Genomic DNA, 14,863 nt, shown 5'->3' with positions numbered 1-14,863 from the left:
AAATGATAGAGATGAAATAGAGGTTAGATGTCTAACAAGATCAGTAGATGGATTAGCTGGGTATATAGATTGATTAATAGATAATTGTATAGATAGCTATAGATAGAGATATATCTAAAGAATGAATGCATCAAATAACCCCACCAAAACTACAGAGCCAGAGTAAAATTTAAAAATCAACCATTCAAAATGTCCCATTTTACAAATGAAGAAATTGAGGCTTTATGATAGGAAAAGACTTGCCCAGGGTTACAATGGCTCATAGCAGAGTCAAGATCTATTCTACAAAAAAGATGTCTGACTTTCAAAACCAGTTATCTTTCCATTAAGCCATGCTCTCTGAAATACTTTCAAGATCTGAAAAATGTTTATGATGATATGATCCCACTTGTTTTGAATGGGGAGTAGAGTGGAGACACTAAAATGACAGTTTGTATTGCCAATCTAAGAGAATTCTCTCCCCAGAAATGAACAATTTGTGATTGAGAGAAATAATAACTTATCTACCAGATCCTCCTTCCTTCCCTGTCCACCTCTCCCAGATCTTGCCTGTTGCATTGCTTCATGAAGAAACTGGGAATCTTGCTTCAAGGTCAAGTCAGGAAACGTGACCAGCATTTACTTCTTAGTGCTGCCTTGGTGACCAAGGAGAAGGGCAGGAGCTAAAACTGAAAGGGAAAAGGAACTGCTAGAAACATGAGTGCTGGAGGAGAGTAGACTCTGTACCTTGAGGGGACTGTGTTGAAAGAAGAAGAGCGAAGTGTAGAAGGGAGAGCCGTATGGAAATCTCTTTAGAAACCAGCCACAATTTGTATTGATTGTACCCACATTTACTAGTGATCTCAGCTAAAGCAGAAGTTCTCATGACACTGATATGCAAGAATCAAAAAAGTGTTTGGGCTGGAAGACCCTTCAGAGCTTATCTGATGTGAAGATTTTATTTTACCAAGAAGAAGCCTGTAGTTCAAAGATGTCATCCCTTGCCCAGTCACAAGTTAAAACATAGCAAAACAAAGATTTAAATCTAGGTCCTCTGACTCCAAACTCAGTGTTTTTCAATATATTACACTGCCCAGATTGGCTCATTAATATCAGGTGGATATGGGTAGAATTCTACTTTTTTCTCTTCTTCATTGTGTGACTGAAACTGTATCTTAATTCTCTTGTGGTAGTGCTAGGTAGTCTTTTATCAGCACTATAGATCCCAGAATCTCAAAGCTAAAAGGTACCTTAAAAGTCATCATTCTAACTCCCTCATGTTAAAAGGGAGGGCATAGATTTCTTTTCGACATGTCACACCATCCTCACCACCACAAACAGCTCAGGGCTGTTCACCTGAACCTTTTCAAACATAGCCTAATTCATCTTCTTGCTTCCCATTTCTTTCTCCTCTGAATTGCTTCCACTGACTCACTGGCTTGGAATGGTTCAAATCATCCCAGGGCTATCCCTCCCACCATGCCAGATTTCACTTGGACCTGTGTGTGTGTGTGTGTGTGTGCCAGTCATAAAGAAGCTCAACTTTTCCTGAAAGCCAATATTGTCAGTTCTTAACAAGGTAAAATAAAGAGGCTATGGTAAGATTTTTTTTCCCAGCAAGAAAGCTCAGTTTCCTAATATCAATAATGTATTAATGTAGGGTACAATATCACCCAGGGCCAAACTCATGCTGAGGCAACTGTTTGTCTTAGCAGGTAACAGAGTTCTAAACAATAGCTCAAATACCATATATCCAATCTGTCATAACTGCTCAAACTAGAAATGAGACACCAGGGAAAAGTTGCCAGTGTCAATATCAAAAGGCAGGTGGTGTTAGAAAGAAAGAGATTGCCTTTAACTCTTTCAAAAGTGTTCTTAAGTGAAAATATCTCAGAGCTTTGTATTTAAAGGGAAATTTTTAAAAAGGGCATTTTAGAGCAACTTTTTGGATTTTTATTTGTTTGACAAACCAGTGAAAAGAATGATATAGACAGACAAATATAGGCAAACAAATTTACTGTTATTTCCTAAAGTTTAAAGCACTGGATCAGACTAAGGTCTCTTCCAACTGTAAATCCTATGACCACACATTATCAAATCTTCATCCAAGCTCACATCATAACCTCACCACTCTTCGTAGATTCTAACTAATTTCCACAATTCTTCTAGCACATCCATCTGGATATTATTGAACTGATATGGGACATAGAGAGGTGAGGTCTGATGCTCATCAAAACCACTTGGTTATCATTGGAAATATTAATTTTCATGGGTACAGAGAGAAAGAACAGTCAGTTAGCCCCCAAGTATTTATTAAGTCCTTTTTGTCTGGCACTGCACTAAGCACCGGAGATACACAGAAAGGCAAAATCATGGAAGTTAGGAAACAGACCTTTGAGTAGAAAGAGGGGAATCTTTTGTCTTCAGCCCTTGTTTTGCTTCAATTTGTTTTGTTTTAAGGATTAATTCAGAGATACTGTAAGTTTTACTCTAAGCTTCTAGGTTCTATCATGCTACATTCTTCATGTGTATTAGTGGAAAGAACAATGGACTGAGAGTTAAAGGCTTTAGATTTGAGTCCCAATTTTGTGCTGCTAACTTTGCAAAAGTCTCTTTATCTCCCTCAGTCTCAATTACTTCATTTACAAAGTGGGCAGGATACTGTCTGCCTTGGAAGGTTGTTATGAGCAAATTATTTGTCAAAGTACTTTGTAAACTGTAAAGTTTTATGAACATGTAAATAATGATTATTACTTCTTATTAATAATTGTTAATGGTGATTCAGGTAAGACTTTCTTTAGCACTTGACTTTTTGTGTGGGAAAATATTTTCACCAAAAGCAAAGGTCAGAGAAATGTCACTAATTATGTGACCTTAAGTAATTTCTCTATTTGGATCTTAATTTTTCTTTTCTTCTAACATGAGAGGGTTGAATTAAATGATTTTTAAAATACTTTCCCTCTTCTGTACTTCTGAAATTGTCTCTTTTTAATGCACCTCATCTAATCATCAAATAATAGCCACAGCCTGATTTCCCTGAGCTCCTCCCCTGTTGGAGGGGAATTTATTGGGTACCACTATAGGTGCTTCTTTCTCCTTTACTAAATGACCTGAAGTTTATGGTTCTTCCTTGCTAAGGACCCAACTTACCGCCCAACATTCATTTTGGTTGCTTGGAAAATAGGGTTCATAATTCTAATGCTCTCCCAGATTGCTTAATTCGGATCCTGGCCCTGGTTTGCAGAGCACTGGTTGGGAGAAGACTTTCCTTCTTCCCCCAGACTCCAAAGATGGGCTCTTTTAAATCAGAAAAACAAATACTCTTTTCAGTTCAGTTCCCCTCCATCCTCCTTTCCAAACTCAGGGAATTGTAGCGTGGCAGTGAGGGGGGCGGGAAGCAGTGGGGGAAGAGGGGGAGGGGAGGGGGGAGGTCTAATGCATCTTTCTGACCGTTGTCACTCAAGAAGTTAGTACCTGGAAGCCACAAGGAGTCTTTTTAAGCCTTGAGGTTAATTAGGGGATTTCAAGGCAGTGCAATTTAAAAGATGGCCTTTTATGAACTTTGAGTCTCTATGTATTCCAAAAAGCATTTCTCTCTTCTAAATATAAGGCATACTTTAGAACGCACACCTATGGTGTATGACTCGAGTGTTCGTGCCTGTATGCAAAGATGCCGTCAATTTGAACTATTTAAAGAATCTCTAATTTTCAGGAAGTTAAACGTGTTCATAGAATGTGCAGGAGTTTAAATATTCCTTTTCTTCTCCCCGGAATCCTACAAACTTTGATTTAGCTACTCAGACTGGACCCAGAGAAATCTATTACTTTCAGAACCAACTTTACTGCATCTTCGGACACAGTGAATTAACTCCCTTTTGGTCCAATAAACACTATGCCTTCGGGTTGTTGTGTGTCATCAATTTGGGGGAGAAAAGGGGGAAAGAGATGGCTGTTACAAGTGAAAAGAAGGACCCCGAAGCCAAGTGGAGGGACCTTCAGTTTCCCACCAAGGTTCTGGTGATCTCGGGAGCAGCTAGAGTAATTCGGCTATCTTCTTAAAAGACCTTTTTCACAGACAAAGGCAATAGTATTTACAGATGCGGGAGTGAGTAGAATAGTCCCAGATGTCTTTATGCGCCGAGCAATATTGCCGAGTCAACAGTAAGAAGTTTGACGTTTCAGTGGCAGCGGCTGCAAAAGGGAGTTTTGTAGGGAATGCGAAGAATAAATGTTGAGTGTTTCCTAAAAGTAACAATAATAATTGGCAATTTTATAGTGATTTAATGCTTACAGTACGCTTTCCTTACAACATCCCTTCGGGGCAGGAGGTACACGTGTTATTAACCCCCGAAGTGGGTTCAGTAGTTTGGGGTCATTTTGCGAAGCGGTACTTGGACCCGGTTTTTCTGACTCAAAGGCTAGTGCTTTTTTCACTGTCATGTGAAAACATCTGGATGTTTAAAGTTAAATGGCAGAATTCAAAGGTGGGGGGGAGACAGAGAGAGGGAGAGAGAGGGGGGGAAGAGAGGGAAGAAAAGGGAGAAGGAAGGAGAGGGGGGAGAGAGAGAGAGAGAGAGAGAGAGAGAGAGCTCTCCCCTTCCCTCCTCCCCGGTAATTCCTCTTCACGCCGAGGTGTCTCAGAAGATCCAGGTTTTGCGATTCAAATCCATGTCAGAACCTCTTCTGCTTAGATAAATGAAACAAAGTAATGAGCAGAAAAATCTCTTCGCCCCTTTCTCCAGCTAGCTGGTTAGTTGGTTCCCGGCGAAAAGACCAGAGTCAAGGGAACAATGAATGGGACTCTCAAAACCCTCAGGGACTCCCGCACCTAGCACCCAACGAGCCTTGTCAGTGTACCCCCTCCAAGGCCTGGGTCCTCGGCGTCAGCTCCAACAGGAAGAAATTGTAGAGGGGATTGGTTCAGCTCTGCCTGCAAAGGTTTCTCCGAGATCCCGTTGGCTCAAAGCCCCGAGATATTCACCCAGTAAAGACTTCAGATATGTTTGGGGACGAACACCCAGAATCCCTCCTCTGTCCCTTCCAAGTGATTCTTAGAGAGTTGTTTTGGTTTCAGGTACACTTGCAACGACACAATGTGATTTTTCTTTAGAGAAAAAAAAAATGGAAGAAGAAGAAGAACCGATCCATTCAAGGCAATTTATACAATCGTTGAGCCCAAAAGAAAATCTGACAAGCAAAAATCTTTCTTGCAGGCTCGACGGGTGCTGTGCATTACCAGCTAAATCCATAAGGTGCCAGCACCTTCATTTTGACCGAGGAAACCTTTGGTATTCTCCTCCCCCCTTCCCCCAACTGTAGCATACCTCAGGTTACCCTCCGGGGGGCGCCAACACCCAGAAAGTCAACCATTGAAGGACCTTCAGGTGAACAGCTACCAGGCGTAGAGAGAGACAGAAGCGAGCGAGAGAGAGAGAGAGAGAGAGAGAGAGAGAGAGAGAGAGAGAGAGAGAGAGAGAGAGAGAGAGAGAGAGAGGGCCATGGGTCAGGAATGAAATGAAGCTAATGTTTGAAAGTCATTTGTTATTTCAGATACAGATGATTCTTCCAGGGTCCAATTCCCCTTTTAGTACATTCAGGGAACTTCCAAGGGAAAGGGAAGAAAACTAGCTCGTGAAACCATTTCGTGGGCAATTTCAGCAGGGTGTAGTGAAAAGAAGAGAGAATCGGCCTCGAGACTAGCCAGGAGACCTAGTTTTCAGAACCAACTCTCCCGCTGACTAGCTATGTGCCCTTGGGCAAGTCATTCACCTCCACAGAGGAGGCAAAAGTTTGTTTTATAGTTAACAAAAATAAGAAAATGAGTTAAATGACTCTAATATCCTTAACAGTTCTGAAATTCTCTAAGTTGCCATGCAGGTTAAATAAAGAGGTCGAAAGCATAGCTTTTGTGAGTTCCAGGTGTGGGGAAGGTGTTGTTTTAATAACCTGAACAAACATCTTTCTTGGAGTCCTACTGAGACTTGGAGAGAACTAATTCCAGGGGAAAAGGACTATGTCTCTCTCACCTTTTTGGTCTCTTGGTTGTAGGGATCCCCCTCCCCCACCCCAACTCCTATGGAAACTGGGCCTTCTACTTTTAAGACTATATTAGTTTAAATTTAGACAAACTTACAAATGCAAACTTGACATGTACTTTCCACAGCCGTTACGTTTTTATTTTGGACATGTGCTGGGGATAGGAGGTATGATGTGATAAAGCTATTTGTTAGAAAACACCTCGTAAAATCAGAGAAAATAATATTCCAGGAAGTCTCCAAACCAGGAGTGTTTATCGATCAATATTTTTGCATTTCTAGAGAAAATTCCCGAAGAAGTCAGGATGCCTGTCACGACTTCACGAGAAAGGCACTATTATTTGGTAGAATTGGTTTTTTATTAAGAATCAGCTTTAAAATTCCATCACCTAATGTGGTGATGTTGACGATGGGAGGGGGAAAGTTGCGGGGGGGGGGAGAAATTTCTCTTATGCTTTTTACTTTATGAACTGGGAGCTCAGTAACTCTAAAGAAGCTTTAATTCCCTTCCTTGCAAAAAAAAAAAAAATAATAATACCCCCTCAAACCAAACCAAAACAAAAACGAGTGTCAAGTTAGAGAAAGTACTCATACCTTCCATTAAAAAAAATAATAAAAAACTGATGGACAGTGTTCAACATACCAAAAACTCGCTGTAAATTCTCTCCCCGTTACTTTGCTTTTATGAGTGGGAGCATTTCCTCAAAAAATAAAAAACAAAATCCCTTCTCTCATCCTTCTCTATATATCCCTTTATTTTAAAAGGAAGAAACAAATTAGCTTCTCCCAATATCTGTTACCCACCTTTGTGAATCTTGGGAGTGAAGGGTTGGTGCTATAAATATCTTGTGGGATGGAAAATGCAATTGAAGGAAGAGTTGACAGTATAAACTGCAGCAATAAGTAGGAGCAATTTATCTGCACTCATCCTAAGGAGCAGATAACCTTCCTCGGAAGGAGCCTGACATTTCGCTCTTGCAGCCATAGAACCCTAGGGGAAAGGAGGGAAGAAGCTCACATTAGCAAAGGTGTGATGGGACTAATGCTAATAAAATAAACACACGCGTAAACAAATTGCCAAAGGGTAATTTGAGGGGGTAGGGGGAATTGAGGCAGAGAGGGAGCTGGATATTTATTTGTACGTTAGGATGGAGAACAATATTAGAGCCCAAGAATCTCTGTTTAAAGGTATGAGGGTGTAAAGAATTTATAACCCTGCTATTTCCATCAGTTTAACTTTGAATCTCACCCTCTACCCATTCTCAGTATTTGGATCCCAAAGAGATTTCGGGAGGAGGAAAAGAGGTTTGAGACTTTCTCCTGAAAAACATTTGTTTGCTTTAGAGATCAGTTGTTTGCACAATCAGCCTGGCTTAGTTCTTAGCAGCCCTGCAAAACTTCCAATTTGCACTCAGCTCAGTTGCTTCTCTAATTAACTCGATCTTAATTGTCTCTAATGGAACCATTACAGAAACAAGGAAGTCGGGGTTTCTTTTTACTTCGGAAAAGTTATCCAGACCTCCTTAGCCCCCAGCCTCGTTCTCCTGGGCTTGCACCAGACAGAAGCTGTGGACGATTTGGTTTTAAAAATAACATCTATAGAAAACGCAGTAGTTATTTGTCAAAGGCTGTCTCGTTCCTTCACAAAAGGTAGAAAAAGCCAAACCGACGTTCACAGGCTTTGTGTGCACAGGCGAGAAGTGAAAAGAAGAGGCGATGATCTATATACATTTTGGGCACTCTTATCTTCTCAACTCCTGGGGAAAAAAAATGCTTGCCCTTGGAGAAGGAGAAATAATTTATATTCAAATGATTTCTCAATACTGATCGAATCCTCCGGATACTTACTATATTTTCCATTTCACTTTACGCGTAGACTCGGTGTTATACACTTCATATGGAGAAAAGTGAAATTCAGTTTGATCGTAATTAAAAAAAAATAACTCCCACAGTTAATTCTTGTCAGGCATTTTGGAAAGCCGGACAAATGACTGCCGGTGATTAATTATCATTTAATTAACATTGTGAGTGCAAAACAGAGAGGCCCTTTGAATATTTGCTAAGAATGAGAGAAAAGAAGACCTTAGATGAGACGGGAGTAAAGGGAGCGAATTCTTTTTAGAATTATTCACTAAACAACAAATAATTCCCTAGATCTGTGCTCCTGGTCACGTCTTAAATTAGTAATCAAATAACTCCAAGAACTAGAATTTTTTTTTTTTCGATTGAACGCCTTTCAGGGAGAAAAATAGTTTGGTAAAAGATCAGTTTAAGATATTTTAGTCTTTACTCTTAATATATCTAGTAACAGCCAACAAAATAAGATAATAAAAATTAAAATGTAAAATGTAACAACAACAACAATAATATAAAAACCCTTTTCGCATTAAGACTCGAAGCTCCAAATCCCAGGTCAGTGTGGAAGGGTAGGGTCTTAGCGCCGCCGGGTTCTTAGCGCTCCTGGTCTTGATTGGTTACAACTCCGGGACACTGATTGGTGATTGGTCTAAAGTTGAGAAGAGGAGGTGTGGCCAAAGGAAAGTAAAAACTCGCTTTCAGCAAGAAGAGTTTTGAAAACTTTCCCAAACCCTAAAAAGGGAGTTTGACTTTTTCGGACTCGCTGGCTCCTCGCAGACAGACGCACTGGACACAGACGGACTGACGACCTCCGTTCGCGAGCTGCCTCTATTTCTCGAGAACTGGGGGTTCTTTTCGGGGAGGGTTTTAAAATTCTTCTCCCACTCCCCACCCCATCCCCCCTCGTCCTGCCTTTTGGCTTTTTCCCCCCCTTCTCTCCTCCCATTCTCCTTCCTACAAGCGAGCGGACTCCAGGCTGCGACCCTCCCGGAAAGTCGTCCCAGACCTTTAGATTTCTGTGAACCAAACCAGACCTAAATCTATTTCGATTTAGCCGACACTCGTCTTCGGGTCACTCCAAAGGATGCTGATTCTTCGCTGCTGGGGCCGCTGAAAGAGCTGGGCTTGGATTTGGGCGGCGCGCGTCCAAGGCTCCGTCTCCCCCACTCCCCTGGGTGCCCTTCGTAGACTGTCTCCGAGACTCTCACACCGACGCCTTGGGCTCCCCCGCCTCCTCTGGGGCTCTCTCGCCCCCTCCCCCGCCCTCCTCCCCCTTGCCCCTGCCCGCAGTCCCTGTGCCGCCGGCGGGGGAGCCGTTTTCCAGGATGCAGGCTCGCTACTCGGTGTCGGCGGATCCCAATGCCCTGGGAGTAGTGCCGTACTTGAGCGAGCAGAATTACTATCGGGCGGCGGGTACCTACGGCAGCATGGCTAGCCCCATGAGCGTCTACTCGGGCCACCCCGACCAGTACGGGGCGGGCATGGGCCGCTCCTACGGGCCTTACCACCACCACCAGCCTACGGCTCCCAAGGACCTGGTGAAACCGCCCTATAGCTACATCGCGCTCATTACCATGGCCATCCAGAACGCTCCAGAGAAAAAGATCACCCTGAATGGCATTTATCAGTTCATTATGGACCGCTTCCCTTTCTACCGGGAGAACAAACAGGGTTGGCAGAACAGCATCCGTCACAACCTCTCGCTCAACGAATGCTTCGTCAAGGTGCCCCGGGACGACAAGAAGCCGGGCAAGGGCAGCTACTGGACTCTGGACCCGGACTCCTACAACATGTTTGAGAACGGCAGCTTCCTACGGCGGCGGCGGCGCTTCAAAAAGAAGGACGTGCCCAAGGAGAAGGAGGAGCGCGGGCACCTTAAGGAACCGCCCCCCCAAGCGCCCAAAGGCTCTGCTGCCCATGCAGGAGCCCCTCTCTCCAGCTCCGACACCCCCAAGGAGGTCGAGAAGAAGGTGGTGATCAAAAGCGAGGCCTCGTCGCCCGACTTGCCCGTCATCACCAAGGTGGAGACCCTGAGCCCAGAGAGTGGCAGCGCACTTCGGGACAGCCCCCGCAGCGTGGCCTCCACGCCGTCCGGCTCCACCGAGGGTTCGCTGCCCGACCACCATCCGTCGGGTAACGGGCTTTCTGGTTTCAGCGTAGAAAACATCATGACCCTGAGAACTTCGCCCCCCGGCGGGGACCTGAGCCCAGTGTCCGGCAGGACGGGACTCGTGGTGTCCTCGCTGGCTCTGCCTTATGGTCAGGCGCCCCCGGCAGCCTACAGCCAGTCCTGTCCTCAGGGCGTGGACACAGGCGGGAGCTACCAATGCAGTATGCGGGCCATGAGCCTCTACACTGGAGGGGAGAGGCCGTCGCCCATGTGCGGCCCGGCGGTCTTGGAGGAGGCCATGTCTGACCATCCCAACGGCACCACTTCGCCCTTAAGCACACTCGGCCTTGCGGCTAGCCAGGAGGGCGCACTAGCCGGCTCCGGCCACCACCATCCCCAGCACCACCCTCACCACGGGCACCCGCAGCCGCCACCGCCACCGCCGCCTCCTCAGCAACCCCAGCCCCAGACCGGCTCTGCCGCAAGTCAGGCGGCTTCTTGGTATCTGAACCACAGCGGGGAACTGAACCACCTCCCCGGTCACACGTTTGCAGCCCAGCAGCAGACTTTCCCCAACGTACGGGAGATGTTCAACTCCCATCGGCTGGGAATCGAGAGTTCGGCCCTCGGCGAGCACCAGGTGAGCAGCAACACTAGCTGTCAGCTCCCGTATCGATCCACGCCCTCCATATACCGCCACGCCAACCCCTATTCCTATGACTGCACTAAATACTGACTCCCCAAACCCCCGCCCCCGACCCCGCTCCAGTCCGCCTGGATGACTCCCCTCTCCCCACATTCCCAGCCGGTGACTTTTACAAACACTTATGGCTGCAGAGACGAACAACATTTGGACAAAAACTTACCAGCGGACCCGAGAGAAGAGAGCCCTCTGAGACTTGTGCAGGTAACTTTAAATTGCTGTCCCAGTTTCTGGGATTCCAGACCAGCCAATCCGACTTGCCAAAGACAAACAACTAACCCAAATGAACCAATCTTTATATACATATATATATATATATTAAAAAACACCCCCCCCCCTCCGTCTTTTAAGCAGAATGGCTTCATTATGCTCAGTTCTGGGGTCTCAGAAAGTAAGTTACGGACCAATATCTTAGCGATCGTTATACGACTTTCTCTATACCGCACATTGCTCTAAGTGCGAGTATATAGAGTACATGCGTATGTATATGCTGTGTCCTTTTACGTTCTCTTACAGTGTTGTAAAGTGTGTGGAATTCTAATCAGGCTAACTCAGAGCCATTAATATAATATTTAAAGTTGAGTTCACTGGATTTTTTAAATGTCTCCCAACAACCTCTAACTGCCCAGTCGAATACAAAAGATTTGTACTTTCGTTGTTGTTCAATTATGCAGTAGACTTTCTTTCCACTTAGAGTTCCTCTCACAGAATAAGGAAATAATTTATTTTTGTTGGTGGAGAAAGAAGTCAAGCATCTGGTCATTTTTATTTACAAAGTGTGATATTTTGTATAGTAGACTCGACCCTGAGCATTCCTTAAAAAAAAAAAAAAACAACCCTATTTTTTTTTTTTTTTTTTTTTTTGCTTCACCTTTGTTTGTCTGATGTGGTCTTGACTGTTGTACTTACTTTAAAATAAATCTATGTTGTTTTCCTGCTCAAAGCTTGGCCAGTGTGTTTGTGTCTTTGCATCTTCCAAAGGTTGCTCTAAAACACACCTGTTTTTCTTATTTTTAAAAATGTGGGTGTATGCATGTGTATAATGCACATTTTTAACATAAATACTATGTGTGTGCCCATCCATCTATATCTATCATTACTCATCACCTACAGATGAGGAGGAACTGCCACAATTTTTTGGTTTGTTTCTTAAAAAAGGAATGGGTTTGATATTCATCGCAAATCCCACTAGAAATAAATTATACTAAAGATAAAATGGTTTTTTTTTTTTACTAGAAATCAGTCTGAACATTGCAATATTAATCAATTGGAGATATTGCAAATGTGCAATTGATTAGAGAAATGTTGCAATCAGATATGGATATTTCTAACAATCTTCCAATTTATGGGAATGAGGCATAAAAATGATAAATACCATGGACCTTACTTGGTTGTTTAGTTCTCTCCTTCCTTTTTAAATGGATGAGGGCTTTCAGTCCTAGGAAGTTTTTATGATAGTAACACATTCACCAGAGTGGACCTAGATAATTTCATTAGGGCTTAAACCTCTTTCATTTCAGTGGCAAAATCAGTGCTGGCCACATTTCTGAAGCCAGGAATCTGGTGGGAAGAATTGGATACTTTTGAATTTGATTTATAAATTCCTTACCTTACCATCCTCATTCCCAACCCACAGAAATGCTTATATTTTTGTCAAAAAAAATAATTTTCTAGATTTTAAGAACTAAGAAGTCCATTTTTTTTCTGGGTTTATTTTAAAGTTCAGAGACTATCGGTTCTCTTCATTCTCTCCTCCCTTTCATCTCCTCTGTTTTATTGATATCCTGTTATCCTATTATTTGAAAATAGAGCATTTTATCATCTGCTTCATTCTCTGGGAGAAAAAAAATTCCCCCACTTCACTCCAGTGAATGCTTCTGTCCCTTCTTTCCCAGTCAGAATCTTGACCTATTCCCACTGAAACCAACCTCTCCAATATTAAGTTTTTTCGTGAAAATACTATTTTGATGGCAAAATGATTCATATTTCAATGCATTTTCCCAGGATTGAGGTTTTTTTTTCCTGAAAGTGACTTGTGATATTATTTTAATCCAGGGTTGATCTTTAAGTGAATACATGCCTAATAGATGCTAAGATAGCTAAAATAGCATTGGAAAATATCACTAGAGCAGAGCTTTGTATTCCTATTCTAAATATTATTTAAGGAAGTAGGAGAGAGATTGCATCAATAGGTCTCAGGTGCTTTAGAGTGGAATAGGTGGGAAGATGCCATTGGCAATTGATGGTCCAATTTCGATTTGATGCTCGTTTTCTTCAAGTTATTGAAACAATTAGTGAAAAGAATAACATGACTATAAGACTTTTAGTGGTAGAAACTTTATGGTTCCTGGGATGCTCCAGACTGGTTTCCTGGAAAGTTTTCCTTTGCGTTAGATGCCAGGAAAGCTCTCCAATTTTAATTATCTGGAGATTAAATAGATAGGTTTAAGTGAGATGGGACAGATGAGGAAAGAAGAAAGATTGAGGTGGAGGAGAAAAAGATCCACTCACAGCTACAACAAAAGTATTAAAACTCTAGTGAAAATTGATTCCACAGTGTCCTTTTCTCTTGTCGGTCCTGGTAGCTCGGGCTGCTGGATTAATATATATTGCTCTGGTTGAATGGGTGGCACAAATGGGGGAGGGGGCATGGCAGCTCCTCAGCGCGAGCCTGCCCAGGCTGACAGTTCCCTGTAGAAGGCCCAGCAGAAATATTAAAAACAACAACAACAAAACAGTGTAGCCTGCAACCTCTTGGACCTCCCCCCCCCCAAAAAAAAAGACCAAGACCAGAGCTCTGTGGGAGGTGACAGACTGAGGGGGATCTTCTGGGCTCCCTCGAACTGCTACATTCTCTCAGATGCTTTTCATCATTCTTTCCAAGCAGGCCCTTCTTTCCCCCACCTTCGGCCAGCTGCAGGTGGGGCTAGTGACTGACACGAAGGCTAGAAGAATCTCTATGTCTCAGGAACTTCAAGACCTCTGGCCTACTCTTTGGCCAATCCCCAGGCACTTGGAAACATATTAAAGCTACCTCAGGCCAGACTGGAGGCCCAGTTCTGTTCTGGGGACGCTGGGGAAGGAACAAGCCCCTAGCAGGCTGAACTCTTGGCCCTGTGACCCTCAAACTGCGTAGGCTAGTGTTCTACGTAGGAAGTTATTCTCACCTTAGAAATCCACGACAGCTGCAGCCCTCAGAATGAGAAGCGCTTTCTGCTGGACAGTTCCGAAAGACCCCCTTCCCCGTTTCGCCGCGCTCTCGCCCCCCCCACCCCCCCCCCCCACTTCTTTTCTTCCTAGACGGTGCACTGGACCGAAGAAACAGGCTGAAGGAAGCCTTGGAAAACTAAGAAAGAAGTCTGTGACTTGAGGTGGGGTAGGGCGGTGGGGGTGCAGCACTCACTGGGCGGCAGACAGAGACTGCAGCCGGGGAGGGGACTTCTCCACACTGTCTTGAATCGGTATTGAGACTTGAGCCCTTCTGTAGTCAGTCACCCTTGGTTAGTACCCAAACATACCCCAAAAGAAACCAAAAAGACTCCAAGGAAATAGAAGTAACTATTCTGGGAAGGGGAGAGTTAAATATTAGGCTTCCAAGTTCTGATTCTCTGGACCAGTTTTAAGGGTGGGGGGCGGGGGGAAACAACCACTCCAGGACAGCTTAAAAATATGGCTAAGCACCGAGCACCGGAACTAACTCGAGAGCCTTGGGATCAAAGTAGTAACAACTGGTTTCTTTTCCCGGTCAGTGTCCTGGACAGTTACAGCTTTAGGAATTTGTTACTAGACCTGGATTTCTCTAACAGATCCTAAAAGATCAAGTGGAGGGAAAATTTCCAAACTCCACAGTCCTAGGGAAGAGAGTGCACTGATGTGAGCTGGTGGAAGCCCTCATTTCTCAGTCCTACAGGGTGGTTAGGCTACATGGAGGCTCCTTATACCCAGCCCTGACTCAGGGTGTGGAAGGGATGTGATTGTCCTTTAACAGCCTGGGATGGTGTGTGTTTGAAGTGGGGCCTGGAGGAGGAGAGAAGAGGAGCGTTTTAGAGGACACACATTTACAATTATTGGCTCAGTCTCTAGTTTGGTCCCAGTTCTTTTTCATGGTTTCAAGCAAAGGCCTTGAGCGCTCAGCTCTTTCTGTCCAGCTTCCCCAGGAGACAAAAGAAGCTGAGATTA

General features: G+C 44.0%; 2 protein-coding genes across 2 annotated transcripts in view; one reads left to right on the top strand and one right to left on the bottom strand.

The window, feature by feature from the left end:
- MTHFSD (methenyltetrahydrofolate synthetase domain containing) overlaps positions 1 to 14,863 on the bottom strand; it is a 106,720-nt gene that overhangs the window by 56,531 nt on the left and 35,326 nt on the right. The gene's annotated exons all lie outside the window — the stretch shown is intronic.
- FOXC2 (forkhead box C2) lies at positions 8,860 to 11,627 on the top strand. The gene has a single exon (XM_069085605.1). The coding sequence runs from the start codon at positions 9,197 to 9,199 to the stop codon at positions 10,715 to 10,717; it is 1,521 nt and encodes a 506-aa protein (XP_068941706.1). The 5' UTR covers positions 8,860 to 9,196; the 3' UTR covers positions 10,718 to 11,627.

The sequence above is a fragment of the Petaurus breviceps genome, unplaced genomic scaffold, assembly GCF_028583685.1.
Source record: "Petaurus breviceps papuanus isolate PSGF00001 unplaced genomic scaffold, PetGlider_PUasm1.0 176, whole genome shotgun sequence".
NCBI classification, from domain to species: domain Eukaryota; kingdom Metazoa; phylum Chordata; class Mammalia; order Diprotodontia; family Petauridae; genus Petaurus; species Petaurus breviceps.
Note: the sequence above shows the minus strand (reverse complement) of the source record. Positions and strands in the feature narration are given on the sequence as shown.